This window comes from Sinocyclocheilus grahami, unplaced genomic scaffold (assembly GCF_001515645.1).
Source record: "Sinocyclocheilus grahami isolate Dianchi unplaced genomic scaffold, SAMN03320097.WGS_v1.1 scaffold51.1, whole genome shotgun sequence".
In the NCBI taxonomy this organism is placed as follows: Eukaryota; Metazoa; Chordata; class Actinopteri; order Cypriniformes; family Cyprinidae; genus Sinocyclocheilus; species Sinocyclocheilus grahami.
The window spans coordinates 1,618,153-1,638,817 of NW_015505230.1; the positions used below are offsets into that span (position 1 = coordinate 1,618,153).

Genomic DNA, 20,665 nt, shown 5'->3' on the forward strand with positions numbered 1-20,665 from the left:
TATTTTCATAATTTGTTATTTACACAATTTAACTAAATTTTATAAAATGCTCATATTTCTGTCATTACGTTAATATGGATTATTTTATTTGTTTATTTATTATTATTTCTTTCGTGTTTACAAAGAGTATCCATATCTTGTATGGATCAAACGATCAAACGATAGTGATTGGCCCACCTTCACAATCGCCGCAGTGTTGCCAAGTCCGTGATTTTGCCGCGGGTTGAAGCGACCCCAGTAACGTGACAGTTAGCCACTGATTGGGCGGGTTTTGTTGTGAAAACCTGGCAACCCGGAATCGCGGAGTAAAGTTCCGTCTCGCGCAACCACACCCGTTAGCGTTTTTCTTCATCAGTGGTTTGGAAAATGCTTTACACCTGAATGATACTACTAAGAAACGCAACATAAATACACTGTAAATAGTTAAAACATGATATTTAGATCAGGCCTCGCCCATTATAGAACCTACGCTCGCGTCTTTCAAGCGTACGATTTGCGCATGCGCAACGTCAATTGCGTAGAAACCACCAACAACAAATATGGCGGACGGTAAGTGCTGTTTCTGAGCTTTGTGGTTTATTTTGCTCTGTTTAATTGTGCAGTGGTTATATTTTCTGTAGTTCTAGACCTAGTCAGCGTTCAGATACTGTAACAAGAGTTATCTCTCTGATTATGAGCATTAATGCGAGCGTTGAGCTTTTCTGTAGTGGCCCATTGAATCCCGCCATTCACTGCAGTATGTGAGTTTACAGATATGCACATACGGGTGTAAGTTACTGCTGTGCGTGAGTTTCTAAACCTATCATTATGGTAATTGCTCAGTGAGGCCAGACTGTTTTATTATGTCAATGTGGCTTAATGGTTTGATTTTGATCCTAACAGAACACACTGATGCCGAGCAGAGCATGGAGGGACACACTCCTGTGAGCAGCCTTACACGATTTCATTAAAGGAAGATTCTGTCTTCAATACAAGTAAAGCACTGTCAGATTGCCACGATCAGTTGTTGCCATTGTGTTTCTTGTTTCTTTTAGGTACCAGAAAATCCTCATGCAGAATATGGCCTCACTGAAAACATCCAGGTACAACATCAGTACTACTTTGTTTTTCAATTTTGGGAATTTATATTGACAGTCTTAAAGATTGGATTTGAAAAAACGTTGGCTGCGGTGTGAATAAAGCCTTTCTTCTATGGTTGTATTATAAGTTATAACTGCTTCTGTGTGTTTCTCTAGAGAATAGTGGAGAATGAGAAAACAACCGCTGAAAAAGTCACCAAACAGAAGGTGGACCCTCAGACCCTGCAGACCCTTCCTACACGAGCGTACTTGGATCAGACTGTGGTTCCTATTCTCCTGCAGGGCTTGTCAGTTCTGGCCAAGGAAAGGTCTGCATCAGTGCACAGATTTCTTGCTAAGTTCATTCCAAACACAAAACTAAATGAACATGATTTTATTTTTTTTGGATTATGATTGCCTCAAAGGAATGGTTCACCCAAAAATTAAAATGTACTTCCTTTCAGGCCATCCAAGATGAAGATGAGTTTGTTTCTTCATCAAAACAATGAACCTAATCACATCACTTGCTCACCAATGGATCCTCTGCAGTGAATGGGTGCCGTCAGAATGAGAGTCCATACAGCTGATAAAAACATCACAGTAATCCACACCACAAATCCAGTCCATCAATTAACGTCTTGTAAGCGAAAAGCTGCATGTTTGTAAGAAACAAATCCATCAAGGCGTTTTAACCGTAGTATCTGGCCAAAATATGAGTCCATAATCCAGTTTTCTCCAGTGAAAAGTCCAGCTACTGTTGTCTCTCACATCAAAATCAACAGACATATTTGTTTAAAGCTGTTTTGGATGGTTTTCGCTTAAAAACGGTGCTTGATCTGTGCATATTTCTCTACCGATTCAGAGAAGCAGGCTTTATGACGGAGACAATATTTAAGCCAGAAGTTTGAAGTTAAAATATCTTAATGATGGATTTGTTTCTCACAAACACACAGCTTTTCACTTCACAACACATCAGTTGATGGACTGGAGTGGTGTGGATTATTGTGATGTTTTTATCAGCTGTTTGGACGCTCATTCTGACGGCACCCATTCACTGCAGAGCATCCACTGCTGAGCAAGTGATGCAATGCTACATTTCTCCAAATCTGTTCTGATGAAGAAAGAAAGAAACTACATCTTGGATGGCCTGAGGCAGAGTACATTTTCAGCTAATTTCCTTTTTTGGGTTAATTATTCCTTTAAACCTTTTCAAAGGCCCTACCAAAAAAAAAGGAAAATAGCAAAGGAACATTTGCAATCGCTGTTTGAAATTTTTTAAAATGCCTTCTAATGCTGAAACTACACATTATGTAAACAGTTCTGTGAATGAATAATGAAACTATTTAGCCTGATCGAATTAAAATTTCCTCCTTGCATCAAGTAAGTTCATGTATCTAATTTCACTATCTTCCTTCAGGCCTCCAAATCCCATAGAGTTTTTAGCTGCATTCTTACTGAAGAACAAGTCCCAGTTTGAGGAACGGAATTAAAGCCACAGCGTGCGATGTAATCCTAAATCTTTCAGTTTTTTGTTTTGTGTTGTGAACTTAAATGTAATGGTGTCACACTCTTCAAATTGTTTGTTTGTAGTTTTTTTAAGCTCTAATAAAAATGTTCAAGCAGCCATATGTTTCACTAGTGTGGTTTTTCTTTATTTGGTAATTGACAAGGCAGCTACAACTTACACTAAATTGGCTTGGCATATACAAAATTCCAGCTCAGGAAAAATCCTTCATTCCCACTTTTTTGCTTGATATTTTATTATTACACGACACCAAGCATTGTGCATGACAATAACAAACAAAAACGAGAGAGAAAGGGAAACGATTCCTTTTAACTGTGAACATATAAAAACAATTAAAATTTTAATCTGTAGTAAATATAATTTCTTTCTTCAGTATAAAGATTAAACGCTCTCAGCATATGCAAAATAGCAAAGGTACATTTGCAATCGCTGTTTGAAATTTTTTTAAATGCCTTCTAATGCTGAAACTACACATTATGTAAACAGTTCTGTGAATGAATAATGAAACTATTTAGCCTGATCGAATTAAAATTTCCTCCTTGCATCAAGTAAGTTCATGCATCTAATTTCACTATCTTCCTTCAGGCCTCCAAATCCCATAGAGTTTTTAGCTGCATTCTTACTGAAGAACAAGTCCCAGTTTGAGGAACGGAATTAAAGCCACAGCGTGCGATGTAATCCTAAATCTTTCAGTTTTTTGTTTTGTGTTGTGAACTTAAATGTAATGGTGTCACACTCTTCAAATTGTTTGTTTGTAGTTTTTTAAGCTCTAATAAAAATGTTCAAGCAGCCATATGTTTCACTAGTGTGGTTTTTCTTTATTTGGTAATTGACAAGGCAGCTACAACTTACACTAAATTGGCTTGGCATATACAAAATTCCAGCTCAGGAAAAATCCTTCATTCCCACTTTTTTGCTTGATATTTTATTATTACACGACACCAAGCATTGTGCATGACAATAACAAACAAAAACGAGAGAGAAAGGGAAACGATTCCTTTTAACTGTGAACATATAAAAACAATTAAAATTTTAATCTGTAGTAAATATAATTTCTTTCTTCAGTATAAAGATTAAACGCTCTCAGCATATGCAAAATATTCCTAAGCCACTCAAAGCACATCCGTTTCTCAAGCAGCTGTAATCACCATGTCCATGAAAGGTCTCTATATTCGTAAAGCAGTATAAAAACGTGTGATAGCAGTGGTTTGTTTCCATTCAGGTAACAGCTGATAAAAAAGGAACACATTTATAAAGCCGAGAGGAGCATCTTACAGCGAATGACTCTCAGCACTATACAGTATATGATCAACATGTTTTCAATCAGCTTGAGAAAATTCATACTAAGATTATAGATGACTTTTTACATCGAGTATGATGTTAAACTGAGGATGCTGTGAAAAACAAGAAAAATACATTATTGACCTGAAACTTGGTAAACTAGAGTAAAAGAATTCCGTCTCTGTAACATATTGCAACTCCAGTGCATTAGCTCTCGTGTGCAATTTCGATGGCACAGAAAAACAACAAAGCAAGGCACCAACAATTTCTAAGAGCTGGCATACCTGATATGGGTCTAGAAGAAATCCTAGATATACGTTCCCAGTGTACTTGTTTTAAAATTGGACCGTGTCTGCAAGAGTTTGTAGATAAATGCAAACCAAAGTCTTGGTCAAATTCGTAAACTGATACCTGCAAAATGTGCGTTTCAATCAAAATATTAAAAACAAAAAGTGTTGGATCAGTGACTATGATTTTGGTCATGTTTCAGGACTAGAGCTGGGTGATACAGCTTAGGAAATATCAAATATATCCAATTTTTTTGTATATTTTACAGACATTTGGCATTATTCAATTTATATCTTGATATTTATGAATTTGGGTAACACTTTAAAATAAGGTTTGTTGATTACATTGACTACATTAGTTAACATGAACTAACAATGAAAAAGACTTCTAAGGCATTTATTAATATTAGTTCATGTTAATAGAAACATTTACTGAAACAATTAAAATCAAACGTTGTCTCTGTTCATATTAATTAATGGGCCTGAGCTAAGATGAACTAACAATGAATAGTTGTATATTTATTAATGTTAACTAAGTTGAATAAATTTTGAATGTATTGCTCTTTGCTAATTAATGTTATTTAAAGTATTACTGTTGCCAAGTATAGCAATAAACAGCAATATTTACCAATGTATTTTTACTAAATCATAATACATGAAAAAATGTCATGCATGAATATCACAGAATATTTTTGAATTAACTTAGTGAAGTCGACAATTCAAACTGATTAAAATATACTTAATGCCATTTTTTGCTACAGAGGTAAATGAGAAACACTATTAAAACATCTCTGCATTAACACTCTTCAGTCGCAGGACTTATAATTGAACTAAAACTTATCAAAACATTCTACAAACGCTGTTTGGTTTTTCTAGTACAATTTTATTTCGGAGGCTACTTAAACACATAATTTCCAAAAGTCTTTATGAATTAAATTAACTTCTCAAGATTGCGGTTTGGTACCAATCATTTTTAGCAATCTTGAATAGTTACCGTGTTCAATTTTAGGTGTGATTCCTGATGTGCTGCAACCAAAATGCAACATTGTGAAATGTAATGTAATTGTAAATGACAAATAAATGGCGCATTAAAATGGTATCTTTTTGTGAATATTAAATATACCACCCAGCCCTATGTAGGTCCAACAAATATGCTGATCCAGGATCATATCCTGCTTGCCAAAATCATGATTTCAAGGGCCCTAAGAATGAAAGTATGCAGGAAAAACTATTTGTGTGATTAGTTTATTATACTGTAACCACTCACACGGAGCATCAGCTGCATGTAGGCCACATATACAGGCTTCTGTCTCACGACTCAATCTAGCAGCAATCTGTTCTTCTCTTTATAAGTTGTTATTTATGAAAAAGAGCCTTCATTTACCTTGTCAGTAAGTACAAAAGAATAGTAAAACCACTGTATATATTCTAAAGAGCTGATGTGCACATTCATTCACTCACCTAGAGCGTATCAGAAATATTAGAAACCTGCGCAGATTCATAGGAACTAAAAACGTTTGAAGCTCATTGAAACGTAAAGACTGTGTTCTGATAAAGTCCTTGGTGTGTCAGTGGGTTTCTGTCAGATGTAGTATTGGTGGGCTGCCAGACTGTCCATGAAGGGCCGTACCAGATTGTCCGTGGAGAAGTAGAAGACCAGGCCGAAGGTGATGGAGATGGGAAGAGCCGGCAGAGCCTTCTTGAAGATGGCCAGCAGGAGGAGCGTCAGACACAGTCCCTGCAGAACAACCACGATACAACATAACATCAGCAACATCTGTTCCAAAACCTAGTGAGCTGTCTACATAGGCAACAATAAAAAGACACAAACAATTATTGTGTACATCAGTCAATGTTTAGTTAAATGAAACTATTTTTATCAATACTTTCAGTATTTAACATTTTATATTTAATAATTTATAAAAGTATAGGTATTTTAATATAATATAATATAATTAATATAATAGAAAAGTACAGGTATATTTAAACTTGTAACGATGGATGTTGGGATTTCCTTCCATTACAGATTTTACCGTTAACTAGTTAATGGCCTGTAATAGTGTGTCTACTAAATTTAGCTGTGAACTACCTACTTCCAAGTAAGTTTCTGTCCGAACTTACTAGTGAATGAGGACCTTTCTCTGTAAGGCTCATCCTTACAAAAGGTGTTATTGTAAATTAAAACTTTTAAATGCAAATGTAAAAAATGGCAGCGCATATTATCTGTTTTAAAACATTTCCATTTTAACTTTAAAGGTGAAATATCATGAAAATCGGACTTTTCCAAGTTTTAAGTGCTATAATCAGGTCCCCGGTGCATCTACCAACTAAGGAAACGTGAAAAAGATTAACCCAGTAACTTTGCTTTGGTAAGCCTTTTTCTGCGAGCGTCTGAGAAAACAACGTGGCAAAGGGATCTCATTATAATATTGCCACCCCTTAATCTGTAAGTTTACACCCACGGCGCCTTTATTGTGTTTTTGCAAGTGACAATGGTGTACCAGCTCTAATGCCATGGCAAAAGTGGATCTAAAATATGAATAGTTAATTATAACTAGTTATGGTTAATTATTCATATTTCCCATGAGCTGATTCGCTACAGGCTCATCCTTACAAAAGGTGTTATTGTAAATTAAAACTTTTAAATGCAAATGTAAAAAAATGGCAGCGCATATTATCTGTTTTAAAACATTTCCATTTTAACTTTAAAGGTGAAATATCATGAAAATCGGACTTTTCCAAGTTTTAAGTGCTATAATCAGGTCCCCGGTGCATCTACCAACTAAGGAAACGTGAAAAAGATTAACCCAGTAACTTTGCTTTGGTAAGCCTTTTTCTGCGAGCGTCTGAGAAAACAACGTGGCAAAGGGATCTCATTATAATATTGCCACCCCTTAATCTGTAAGTTTACACCCACGGCGCCTTTATTGTGTTTTTGCAAGTGACAATGGTGTACCAGCTCTAATGCCATGGCAAAATTTTGAGCAAAACATGCTAACTGTTCTATCTTTTGCTGCACAGACGAGCACAGAACACTGTTTACAGTCTCAGACTCAGAGGAGAAAAGGGAGCAGTGTATTTATTGATTTATTTACTGTATATTGCAGCTGCCACACAGATCTATAATAAACATGTGATTTATTTCCCAGCTGTTTACCTTCACAGACATAACTGTTTTTGTAACTCATGTGTGTTTTTAACGTAAACGTGTGAATGAGAATTTAGTTTAGTACTCGCATGCTGTGACAGCCGCTTTCTGTCTGTGTGCTTCTCAGAAAACCATATACCAGAAGTTTAAACTCATGTGGTTTAAAACGCATGATTTCAGCTCGATAAACATGATAATCAGAACCAAAACAGATGTTTTAAGCAGGTCCGAGCTGTAATGGCGCAGCTTTATTCTGGAAAAGGGGGCGGGGAGCAGCAGTTCATTTGAATTTAAAGAGACAGGCACGAAAAACAGCGCGTTTCTGCTTCTACTCAAAATAGGCATTTTCAAAATTATATAATAAATTATCTGTGGCGTATTTTGAGCTGAAATTTCACAGACACATTCTGGGGACACCAGAGACTTATATTACATATTGTAAAAAGGGGCATAAAATGTCTCCTTTAAAGTTTTACTTGGTATCTTAAAAATGACAGGTAATATCTCTGACATTAATTAATATGAACTGTGTCTTGAGCAGCAAATCAGCATATTAGACTGATTTCTGAAGGATCGTGTGACGCTGAAGACTGGAGTAATGATGCTGAAAAAAATTCAGCTTTGCATCACAGAAATAAAATGCTTTCTAAAATATATTCAAATAGAAAACAGTGTTTTACTGTATTTTTGATCAAGCAAGAGCAGCCTTGGCGAGCAGAAGAGACTTTAAACATTCAAAAATCCTACAAACCCCAATCTTTTGAACATCAGTGTTTGTTAGTCTGTACATGATGGATCTCACACTCTAGTTGAGCTACTCACAATGAGAATGGCCACGAAACAGGCCAGTGTGGTGTTCCAGTCTCCTCCGGTGGCAGCCGCCTTTCCCACCAGGACACTGTAGAAGATGAAATCACCAAGCCCCAGCTTCACCCCTCCTGTGAGAAAGCCAACCAACAGGCATTTTAGCATATGACACTAGAATGAAAAATAGTTAACCCTGTTTGTTAGGTTTTGAAAAAAATTCAGCTTTGCATCACAGAAATAAAATGCTTTCTAAAATATATTCAAATAGAAAACAGTGTTTTACTGTATTTTTGATCAAGCAAGAGCAGCCTTGGCGAGCAGAAGAGACTTTAAACATTCAAAAATCTTACAAACCCCAATCTTTTGAACATCAGTGTTTGTTAGTCTGTACATGATGGATCTCACACTCTAGTTGAGCTACTCACAATGAGAATGGCCACGAAACAGGCCAGTGTGGTGTTCCAGTCTCCTCCGGTGGCAGCCGCCTTTCCCACCAGGACACTGTAGAAGATGAAATCACCAAGCCCCAGCTTCACCCCTCCTGTGAGAAAGCCAACCAACAGGCATTTTAGCATATGACACTAGAATGAAAAATAGTTAACCCTGTTTGTTAGGTTTCCTTTGATTCCCTGGGGCATCTTTAACTAGTTCACCTCATTGTCACCGGACATTCTCTACATATGAGCCCTAATGTTTTATATGAGAAGTATTATAAGCAAAGAATATGATCTGTATGACACCGAGGCTGTAGTCACAGAAACCACATACGGTCTTCTTCAAGGTCCTCTTCTGCTGAACACCGCCGCCTCCCTCCCTGAGCCGCATCATCCTCTGACTCCACCCCTTCCTGTGCCAGGGCTCCGCCCTCATTCCGCAGCCTTTCATCAGCTGAGAGGACAACAACAGCTTATTCACCATTATCTAGGTTACAGGGTATTATATTCCACTTTCTACACAAAGCATTTAAAGGTCTTGGTAAAAAGTACTAAAATATTAGTAAAGTGCTTGTAAATTATAGTAAAGAACTAAAAAATGCAGCTCACCGGAATCAGGATTACTAGAATCAGCCATTCCAACCATCCAAACCATGGCAGCTGAGAAAGAGAAACTTTTATTAGTACGTAACCTATCTAGACTGGACTTAAAGTGATTAAACTAGCTGATTACCCATGTGGTAATACAAACTAGCGTCATTTATAGACAATCCCAAATGTTGTGAGTCTGTATGCTGTATGTTATGTTCTGGGTTTCATTTTTGAAGACATACATGAATATATGAGCGCAGGGAAAATTGGCTCGTTTCTTTCTTGCGCGGTCTCAACCAGCATCCTCAACGGGCCTTTCGGACACAGCACCGCTATCAGATCTGGAAAATAAACACACAAATAGTGAAAAAAATCATGTGCACTAATCCCACAGATATGAGCATTTTCAGTGACAAAAAAAATGACATTTGCAATATCTGTGCCGCTACAAAAAAAAAAGTTCTGTATCTTTAAGAACTGAATTTTTAACATTAAACAAGTTAAAGGACATATTAAGATGCATGAAATAGCATCAAAAGGTAGGGCTCAAAAATTACATCACAATTATTAATCACGACTGATCTCACTTGAGACATTTCTTTTTACATTTTTTTTTTCAGAATTACTGCACAAATCAACAGAATGTCAGCTCCTACATTAAGTTTATTTTACCTCATCGATTTATTATATTTATCACATACATTAACACACTCTCTATATTATGAAAACTGGTCAAACCAAGAAGCTTCTCTCAAAAGCTAAAAGCGAAAATCATAATCATTATATTAATTCCAAATTCTGTTAATGTTATTTCTATTAAAATAAAATTGTATTGGAGGCGATTATACAAAAATTGTGATCACGATTAAAATGCAGCCCTATTGAAAGGCTCAAAATATAATGTATTTTAATTCATAAGAAAATGTTTTCAGCTATATCGTCCTGCACCGACACATCCAGCTGAAAGAGATCAGTTACATACAGTAACAATATTACAAGAAAGCAAAGCTCAGCAGAATCTCACCCCAGATACATGAAGCTGAACCAGAAGAGCAGCATCAGTGAAGACAGAATCAGCCAGCCATGAATGAACTGCACACACACAGATAAAAACCTCTCAGAAAATACAGCAAGGACTTTTATAACAAGACCAGAGTAGTGTTGTAGTAATAAAGAGGATCTCACTTTATAGCAGCGATACTTATAAAGCACCACCAGTATTATCGTCATGACGACAATGACACTGATCATGACCATGGTGTTGAGGAGCGAGTACAAGAGCCTCTGACCGACATAGTTCGGATCCTCTTCGAACGGAGTGTAGATGCTGCAAAACACACACAAACCATGACTTCACTTCATACATTTTTGCTTCTTTGTAAAGGATTGATTCAAATAAGAAAACTCTTGTCATCATTCATTCACCCTCAAATCTGTTTGCTGTTACTTTTTTTGAGACACATCCTACATAGCATAACAATATAAGAATATTAATATTGTGGAACGGAAATTCTTCACATTTTATAATATTAAATAAAATAGTATTAAAAAAACAAAAAATCTAAATGAAAGAAATTGAAAAACAAAATAATTTTTTTTTGCATTAAAAAAAGTGAAAATTATATTAGACATAATATTAAAAAAACAAAAATAACAAAAAAAAATTTCCAAGGCAGTAAAACAGAACAACTGCTTTCTTTAAAAAATGTTTTTGTTATTGTTTTTTTAATAATTAATGTTAAAAAACATTTTACTTTTCATTACATAATGCTCAGCATATCAATATCGTATATCGTATTATCGTACCAATAATAGCATTTCTTTAAATTGTCAATTCAATTCAAGTTTATTTGTACAGCGCTTGTCATGATACAAATCGTTGCAAAGCAACTTTACAGAAAATTACGTTTCTACAATATTTAGTGGTAGCTTATCAGTGGTGACTGTCAGTTAATGTACATATGGCAGAAATGTATGAAAAAATCAATTAAAGACGTAATAAAACAGACGATGAACACTATTAACAGCAATTATTATATGATGCAATCAAACTTACAGCAAAATTATTATCTGGATCTGCCTAAATCGGTTAATATTAGAAGCAGATACTTTCATATTTAACTTTTTTCTGTCTAAGATGGGTACAAAACTGTTAAATCATGCTCCGACATGTGCTTTTTTAGTGCTCGACAATAATTATTTTAATGTTATGGCTGATAACACTGATATTTTAGTTTTTTTTAAGATGAAATATAGCTTTTGAAATCTCCTTTTGAAACAGTTCCATGGAAAAATAACAGCATGTAAATTTAGAACGACATGAGGATGAATAATTAATGAGAGATTTGTTCATTTTTGGCTGAACTTTGAGGTAATAGAGTGCATACAGCCGTTGTGAGGTCTTCTCCGTGTAGAAGCTGACGGACTTGATTGTCGCCACCACCACCACCATGCAGAGCGTGACGGGGATGAAGAGCATGATGACGTGCTTAGCGCCGTATTTGAGGGTCAGCTCCTCTTCCTCTCCGTCAGGAGTGGACGCTCGCTCTCGCTCTCGCTCCACCGGCCCTTAAACGTCCAAACCTGAGCTGACCGGCCGCCGCTGTGCGAATTACAGATGAGGATGCGAAAAATGAGATTTGTGGATGCAAAGTAACAACTCTATATTAGCACACATCAAGCTTAGTTCTTTCAAAAGAGAGGAAGGAGAATTCATGTCCACTTACCCGTTTGGTGTCTGTTTCCTGGGGCAGAGACATATCATGATCTTGGTTGTAGGAGGGGATGGTAGGGCTTTCGCACTGGACCAGAGAAGACCTCTCGTTGTAAGAGTCCTCTTCACTGTCCGAGGTATTCATGAAGAGAAGGTGACAGAAGCCAAATGCCCAGAGCTGCAACAAACACATCACGCCAGATGAATATTCATTTAATGCATAAATATATTTTTTGTGGACCTTAGCATGATAGTAATGCCTCATGGCATTTAAGTATCATGGTTTATGAAAAAGATAATACTATAGTATAGTGGCTTTACATAAAAATACATAAAATTCATATGCATCACCACTCAAAACTCATTAAAACTCATCTCTGTGTGACTTTTTACATGCTTTAAAATGGTGTAAAAAACATATGCAAGTAAATATTGCTGTTTATTACTATGTATGGTTATATTTATCCATAGATGTTTCTGTGGCTCAGTGGTAGTGCATTGCGTTAGCAGCGCAAAAGGTCATGGGTTCAATTCCCAGGGAACATACATACTGGTAAAAAATGTGTAGCCTGAATGCACTGCACTGTAAGTCGCTTTGGATAAAAGCGTCTGCTAAATGCATAAATTATTATAAATTCATTAAATTATTTATAAATATGTTTGTGTTCATTTAGTATAAAATATGCCTTCATTTTGAACTGCATTTTTTTTTTCAGTTTTAGCACCCAGCACTGACACATCCTGCTGTATGAGAACAGTAACAAAGCAATATGAGAAGAACATTAATATTATGGAATGTGAATTCTTAAATCATTTTAAAAACTATAAAAATACATTTAAATTGTGGGGGGAAGAATGATAGCAAATTATATAAAAAAAAGACAATAAAAGCATTAAAAAGACATTTAAAAAATGTGGGGAAAACTTCTCTTTACACAATACATAATACACAATCACAGCATTTATTTAAAATGTTGTTATTATTATCTGTATTTTATTATTTTCTGCATCTGCCTAAATCAATTAATATTAGAAGCAGAAACTAGGGCTTGTTCAACTTTTTCTGTGGCTAAGTTGGTCACTGAACCGTTTTGGCGTGCTTTTTAGTGATGCACTAATCATTTGAATGTTATGGCCAATAATTGATAAATGACTGAAATTATACACTCATTAAAAAAAGTTAATAATCTTGTGAAATCTGCTTTAGAAACAAGTAAACTGTAAGTCAGTAACTGATAGATCATGTTTCTCTAGTCACGTTTTTGAGGATGAAATATTACAGATTGGAGCTTCGGTGTGAACACTTTTATAACACACACAGAAGAACATATATTTACAATATCCATCTGTATCGGCTAGATTTCCATATCATATGTTAATATGACATTAGCATCTGACATTGTACCGTGATAGTACCACTGTTCTTCTAGAAGTGGATTACAGGTTAAAAACACAAAAAACGTGGATCTTTAAAAACGAAAAATAATCTCTGGGACAAATACACGCGCTTCCCCCACTCATAATGACTGTAATACACCTGCTCTTACTCACGATACTCTCATATTCTAATAATACTCCACAAACCCAGATCAAAGCATTTATCATGAGCCATGACTGCCCAACATCAAACCCAGGTCCTCCCCGCGCCTGAAGTAAAACCACATCTGATGAAGCGTACAGCTGAGAAGAATGAAATACCTTCAAATGCGACAGTATTTACATGAATGTCGATCCAGCGGCGATATTTGCAGGACTCCGTCAAAACATCGCGAATCTCAATGAGGAAGTGACGCCGATCAGCTGATCCTCGGCGCCCCACGTGACGCTCGAGCGCGTGACGTCCCCTGACCACTATTTATTATTGCATTGAATTAAAGGGGTCCTATTATGCTCTTTTACAAAGTCTTGATTTTGTTTTGGGGGTGTACTAGAACAGGCTCTCATACTAGGTTGTTCGAAAAACACATTATTTTTCACATATTTTACATTATTACAACACCTCTCTCCCCAGCCTGGCATGAACGGCTCGAATAGTTCCTGTATCAAATGAAGGCCCGCCTTCTGAAACACAAAATGTGTTGAGATTGGTTATCTGGGCCAGTGTGTGTTGTGATTGGTTATCTGGGCCAGTGTGTGCTGTGATTGGTTATCTGGGCCAGTGTGTGTTGTGATTGGTTATCTGGGCCAGTGTGTGTTGTGATTGGTTATCTGGGTCAGTGTGTGTTGTGATTGGTTAGCTGGGCCAGTGTGTGCTGTGATTGGTTAGCTGGGCCAGTGTGTGCTGTGATTGGTTATCTGGGCCAGTGTGTGTTGTGATTGGTTAGCTGGGCCAGTGTGTGTTGTGATTGGATAGCTGGGCCAGTGTGTGCTGTGATTGGTTAGCTGGGCCAGTGTGTGTTGTGATTGGATAGCTGGGCCAGTGTGTGCTGTGATTGGTTAGCTGGACCAGTGTGTGCTGTGATTGGTTAGCTGGGCCAGTGTGTGCTGTGATTGGCAGCAACTCGGCGCCTGGTCGGGAAATGTCACGCCCCTTACCACAGCCGCCTACGAGCTTCAGTGTAAATATTACATCAAAATTAAATCAATTTGAGCGCGATTTAAACCTGGATGATTGTAACCACTCTAAGTTCGTCTGCCTTGGGAAAGCTAGCGTGTCTCTGACATAGTGATAACACTCGTTGCCTTCTCTAGTGCAGCTCAACCAGGTCTCGTCCCATTTGTCGATCTTTGTGATATCGTTGTAGTCCAAACGAGTCGTTCGTTGTAGTTTTTGAAAAGTGATTTCTGTTTAATAAAATATCTCCTTTTGAAGTGGACTTTGAGCTTTGTAATTTTGCAGATCTTTTTTATGCTCAAACAGCAACATTACAGACTAACTAAAGTTGAAAAAGTGAGAAAGCATAATAGCACCCCTTTAAACAAAATAATTATAAAAAAAAGTATTTATGCACAAAAAAAAAAATCGACATTTATTAAGAATACATTTCATTTTCAGCCCAACAGAAATAATTACTCTTGCTTTTTATTAAGAGAACCCTGATCATTTATCAGTTGAATACATGGCCAACTTCTTTATATTGTATGCAAAAGTTTTCATTCTCAAGCAAAATTAGTCAAGTTCTCCTTTGTGTCTTTCTTCCAATTTTTCTTTTTGAAATTAGCTCCCCAATTTCTTCCCTCATACTTTACAAAATAGCAGAAATTCTAGATTTTTAAGCTTTTTGAGAGTGTATTTTATGGAAGCCCGTTTCCTCCACTGAATTAAAAAAAAAAACGACTTTTTTATCTCACAATTCTCAGAATTGCGTGATATCAATTGCGAGATATGAAATCACAATTGCGAGATAAAATTTTTTAAGACTTTATTTATCAGAATTGCGAGTTTATATCTCACAATTATGATTTTTTTAACTCGCAATTTATATCACGCAATTCTCTGGAAAAAAAGTCAGAATTGTGAGTTTGTATCACACAATTATGAGAAAAAAAGTCAGAATTGTGAGATAAAAAGTCGCAATTACCTTTTTTATTTTTTATTCAGTGGTGGAAACGGTCTTTAAAGCAATGCTGTCAAACTATTAATCTTAATAAGTTTTTGTTTACATATGTGTGTGTGTAGGCCTACCGTGCATATTTATTATTTAGGCTATATACAGTGGGTACGGAAAGTATTCAGACCCCCTTAAAATTATGAAAAATTAACCCTTTTCTTTTGCCAGGCTGACACCTGTCACCTAAAACTGTTAAGCTGATTTTTTATAACAGTTAGGTATTTGAAAATAGCTGTTTGTGTAGTGATTGCCATCTGCTTTCACACTTGAGTTAGGACTGTCCATCTCCAGCTGCGACTATATTTGAAATATACTGCCTCCGTCTTTATAATTTGACAAAGTGGCATAAAGACATGATGACCTGCACAAATGTACTTTGGATGTCTAAAGTACAAATTCTCAAACTTGAGCTGGTAATGTCGTTAGCCAGGTTTCTAGATAACTGAGTACAGGCAGAGCTTCTTTTTCAGTTATGGTGCAACTCAGTCCAGTAGAATGAACAGGAAGGAAAAATCATTTGTAACAACACACGTAAGGGAGGATATGAAGTCAGAGTTCAGGTCCACCGACGTTAATCTGTTCTCCTGTCTGGTTGACAAAATGACAAATTCGACGCTACACCCTAAAAAATGCTGGGTTAAATATAACCCAGCGCTGGGTTAAAAAGGGACAAACCCAGCTATTGGGTTGTTTTGACCCAGCCGCTGGGTCAAAACAACCCAATAGCTGGAGTCAAAGTCTATAGTCAAAATATAATATATATTAGCCTATACGTGAAAAATTAACCCTTTTCTTTTGGCAGGCTGACACCTGTCACCTAAAACTGTTAAGCTGATTTTTATAACAGTTAGGTATTTGAAAATAGCTGTTTGTGTAGTGATTGCCATCTGCTTTCACACTTGAGTTAGGACTGTCCATCTCCAGCTGCGACTATATTTGAAATATACTGCCTCCGTCTTTATAATTTGACAAAGTGGCATAAAGACATGATGACCTGCACAAATGTACTTTGGATGTCTAAAGTACAAATTCTCAAACTTGAGCTGGTAATGTCGTTAGCCAGGTTTCTAGATAACTGAGTACAGGCAGAGCTTCTTTTTCAGTTATGGTGCAACTCAGTCCAGTAGAATGAACAGGAAGGAAAAATCATTTGTAACAACACACGTAAGGGAGGATATGAAGTCAGAGTTCAGGTCCACCGACGTTAATCTGTTCTCCTGTCTGGTTGACAAAATGACAAATTCGACGCTACACCCTAAAAAATGCTGGGTTAAATATAACCCAGCGCTGGGTTAAAAAGGGACAAACCCAGCTATTGGGGTGTTTTGACCCAGCCGCTGGGTCAAAACAACCCAATAGCTGGGTTTGTCCCTTTTTAACCCAGCACTGAGTTATATTTAACCCAGCATTTTTTTAGAGTGTATGATTGGTCAGTTCGCCTGTCAATCAAACTCCCAGCGAAGGGTGAATTGCACCATGGTAACCTTGTACCTCTTTCTCTAATCTCATTTTTCATTTGAAATGCATCCTCATTAGCTTGGCTAGTCTGAAAAATACAGTTTACATGCTGATTTGAGCTAAAGAAGCAATATTTCCTGTATTCCTTGCTGTCATTTAATTTTTTTAAATGCCATTATGTAAATAACACTATTTAAGTTTGCCCACTTCAGTTAGACAGGACTGTGCTTGCATGCTTAAACACAGAAAACAGCGGCCCGGGGAATTACCAAGATGGCTGAAGAGTGACTTGCAACTGACTTGCCTAATTGTCAGGTTGCTTAATTTTCAGTTCTATTTTTAGCCACATTTCTGATGAAAAAAAAAATCTTTACATAATCTTGTTACACCACGCTTATCAAATCAAATCTCTACAAATCAGAACATACCGTTTTCTGCAAACATATCCTGTAAGTCTCTGCTGAAACAGCATAAGAGAGAATAGTCATTTCACTACGCACTACATTTACTTGAAATAAACATCCTGCCACAGACACGAAAAACAGCAGCTGTGGTTGCCAGAACGTTACATATTTGGTTTTACCGACTAAGCTTAAATGTACAGTAAACAGTCAAACAAAAATGCATATTTCATTAATATATAATGTTTCATTAATATAATGTTAATATACCAACCTGCTGAAGTACTACAATCTTTTAGGCATACCTTTAACATACACTGACAACCACTCAAAACAGAGGTGGTAATAATAAAAAAGCCACATGAAAAGTTAAGCTTTTCTGCAAGCTGAGTAAATACTAGTGTGGTTTGAGACACCAGTTAGAATACAGTAAAAACCTATGTGTTGTGTAGATCCTATGTTGCATTGGACTATCAAACTGGGGGAAGAAGGCATTCGCTTATCTGGATCTTTTATTCTGGCTCCTGATACAACACAGAAAACAAGAAGCCTCTTTGAGTAAATTGCCTTTATTGTTCTCCCATGGCACAATGACAAAAGGGAAAGGAGACAAGTTCAGCCGAGAAAAATCCCATTAAACAAGACGATAATATAAAGCAGAAAACATATCTGATTTCTCGGTTTCCTCACACTCTTTGGTGTTCCTGCAGGACTTTTGTATTCTCCTTGCTGACTAAAGGCCGGCCGTCTCCTCTGCACATTGTGGTGAGTGCGGTGGTCTTCTGCTCTGTGAACGGTTTTCTGCAGGGTCACCACATGCTCCACTGCACTCAGTACCACAGCGGATGGCACAGAGACACACGCTTCATTACTGGTACTGTACATGCTGCTAACAGACAATGAGATCTTTTTGATGAACTATATTCATTTGAATCAATGAATGTCAGTGTAAAAACACTCAATGAATGTTTCTTCCAGGTTTGTTGATGTTCTTCACTGGAATGGCCATCAACATCCACAGCGACTATATTTTACGAAACCTGAGGAAACCAGGAGAGGTCAGCTATAAAATCCCTAGAGGTCAGTTTTTGATTATGATGAGATTAATTATGTTGTTATATTCTTCAGTCAAATGGATTCATGGATAATTATGTGGGGGAAAAGTAAGAAAATAAATCAATATAATTATAACTTATTATTATATAATGTTATAGATATATGACCACATATTTGATATAGCATAATAAATAGTAATTTATATGTATATAATTTTAATAATTATTATAATAAATTAATATAAATACTAATAATTTTTAAAACTTTAATAAAAGTTGTTTTTCTTTATGGTCTCATACACACACACACACACACATATATATATATATATATTCGGTCAGCTAATTATATGGGGGAAAGTAAGAAATTAATAATAACATTTTATAATTTAATAATATTTATGTAATATATGATACATTTATAATATATTTTAATAAATTTGAAATGTATATATTTACTATACTGTGTGTATCTATACACACATATACATTACATACTAATTTAAATACATCATTTTAATAATTGTATGAAATTAATATAAACATTAATCATATTTAAATTTTTAAAAAGTAATTTAAAAAAAAATTTCTTCATGGGTCTCAAAATATTATTTTGATTTTGGAGTTGTAATACGACCCAGGCATATTCTTAAAAAGATTGATCTGAGTGAGACTGAACCTCCTTATTCCTGAATTCAGTTCTGCACTAAATATTCGCATTGTGTTCTCTTCAGGAGGAATGTTTGAGCTGGTCTCTGGTGCTAACTTCTTTGGGGAGATCGTTGAATGGTGTGGATACGCTGTGGCCTGCTGGTCCTTTCCTGCTTTCTCCTTTGCTCTATTCACTATCTGCTCCATTGGGCCTCGAGCCTACCACCATCACAGGTGCTGTCCTGACACAAACTTTGCTCCGAAATCTAGTGAGGGCCCTACACTTTCACACTCAGATGTGAAGGCTGTTCCAAAATGCAGCCTTCTAAAGATACCTGCTTTAGATTACTGTATTTTTAAATATAAACATAACTGATTTGAAACCAAAAAATACTGATAAAAAGTTGAATTGAAATGTTTTTGCTCAATAGGGCACACCAGCATTAGCTTTTAATGGTGCTTGCTATTTTATTTCATTTCAAGTAAGGAATCCAGCATCTGGTACACAAAGTTATGTTCTGGATTATAATAAAGGGTTTATGTTTTTATGAAGCCTTTTGCAAACCTGGAAGTAAATGCTTTGTTTTCTTCACAGGTATTACTTGGAGAAATTTAAAGATTACCCTAAATCAAGAAAGGCTGTGATCCCTTTCCTGCTATAGCAAAGTCAGAAATTTACAAGCAGAAAAACTATTTCCAGCTCACGAAAACAAGTTTAAACACAGCACGAATTAAGATTCTGCACGTGCTGATGTTGCTACTGCAAGTCCTACTCACACCCAAAGGGAACATTTCTGAAATATTGTATTTATTTTTTTAAATACACCATTAAAAACCTATGTTTACATCTGTGCATAGCGGAGAATGGTCATTTATAAACATATTCCCATTTGCACAGTCTTATCATAAAAGACTTCATCAAAGGACCATAACTGGTCGAGTGTCACAGGTGCTTAAGAAACATGAAACACAAAACATGCAACGCTGCTGTTCAAAGTCCAGCGAACTCAAGTGGTTCTGTATGTTTTGGCCTCATTAAATGCTTCATCCACTCAGAATTTCTTAGCAACACATCCACTTTCAGAATTAAAAAAAAATATTACTTTCAAATGATATCCACAGATGACATTGTCTCATATGTGTGCATCAGAAGCAAAGTGTGTATTTTTAATTTGTCACTAGACAGACAACAAAGCACTTAGATTAACTGTAATAAACCACACACAACCCCCATAATCCCTCAAATGCATAAATTATTTGCTTTTACTCATCCCTGCGTTTGAGCTGCCGTTCAGTCTGCACCGAACTCTTCATCGCTTTCTGCAGGAGCCACGTGCCAAAATGAATAGCAGCAAATGCACCACCAGCAACCCAAAACCAGTTCTTCCTCAGCCAGCTCTGGTTCCTCATCTTCTCTGTCCTCGCTGTACACTAACGTCTTCAGAAGAGGAGGACCTGCAAAATGCAAATGAGAACATTAGGAAAGAAAGGGCTAATCAACTGACACATCAGCAGCTGATCAAAGTGTTGTGATCTTTAGTTATTTGCATAAAGTTGAACTCAGCTCAACTTCACCAACAGCTGCTGTTGTGTTAATGAAAATGAATGACTTCTGGGAACTTTGTCATTTTTTTGTTGAATGATACTACTTATAGAGGGCTGGAGTTAAACAACTGTACAAACTAGGATTTGTCAGAATATTTTT

At 36.4% G+C, this 20,665-nt stretch overlaps 2 protein-coding genes and 1 pseudogene across 4 annotated transcripts; 2 read left to right on the forward strand and 1 right to left on the reverse strand.

Annotated features, from left to right (window-relative positions):
• Window positions 1-329: 329 nt before the first annotated feature.
• On the forward strand, window positions 330-2,695 carry dpy30 (dpy-30 histone methyltransferase complex regulatory subunit). Of its 3 annotated transcripts, none has more exons than XM_016269316.1 (5): window positions 330-549; window positions 883-923; window positions 1,035-1,082; window positions 1,236-1,387; window positions 2,476-2,695. In XM_016269316.1, the coding sequence occupies exons 1-5, from the start codon at window positions 540-542 to the stop codon at window positions 2,546-2,548; spliced, it is 324 nt and encodes a 107-aa protein (XP_016124802.1). In that variant the 5' UTR covers window positions 330-539; the 3' UTR covers window positions 2,549-2,695. The 3 variants fall into 3 exon arrangements, with proteins under 3 accessions (XP_016124802.1, XP_016124804.1, XP_016124805.1); XM_016269318.1 differs by lacking the exon at window positions 330-549 and adding an exon at window positions 561-768; XM_016269319.1 differs by lacking the exon at window positions 330-549 and adding an exon at window positions 561-740.
• Window positions 2,696-4,549: 1,854 nt separating this feature from the next.
• On the reverse strand, window positions 4,550-13,679 carry LOC107583191 (presenilin-2-like; annotated as a pseudogene).
• A 4,165-nt stretch (window positions 13,680-17,844) lies between these two features.
• Window positions 17,845-19,812, forward strand: LOC107583229 (3-oxo-5-alpha-steroid 4-dehydrogenase 2-like). The gene is made up of 6 exons (XM_016269376.1): window positions 17,845-17,867; window positions 17,965-18,128; window positions 18,233-18,334; window positions 19,044-19,194; window positions 19,556-19,658; window positions 19,710-19,812. Exons 1-5 carry the CDS (start codon window positions 17,845-17,847, stop codon window positions 19,620-19,622), a joined length of 507 nt encoding a protein of 168 aa, XP_016124862.1. The 3' UTR covers window positions 19,623-19,658; window positions 19,710-19,812.
• Window positions 19,813-20,665: the final 853 nt, after the last annotated feature.

Bases quoted from the DNA above. Each gene is read 5' to 3' on its own strand.
- dpy30 (XM_016269316.1), top strand. The intron at 924-1,034 runs GTGAGCAGCCTT...TGTTTCTTTTAG, and splicing joins GCATGGAGGGACACACTCCT to GTACCAGAAAATCCTCATGC. The intron at 1,388-2,475 runs GTCTGCATCAGT...ATCTTCCTTCAG, and splicing joins TCAGTTCTGGCCAAGGAAAG to GCCTCCAAATCCCATAGAGT.
- LOC107583229 (XM_016269376.1), top strand. From the start codon at position 17,845: ATGACAAAAGGGAAAGGAGACAA. The intron at 18,129-18,232 runs GTACTGTACATG...TGTTTCTTCCAG, and splicing joins AGACACACGCTTCATTACTG to GTTTGTTGATGTTCTTCACT. The intron at 19,195-19,555 runs GTGCTGTCCTGA...TTTTCTTCACAG, and splicing joins CGAGCCTACCACCATCACAG to GTATTACTTGGAGAAATTTA.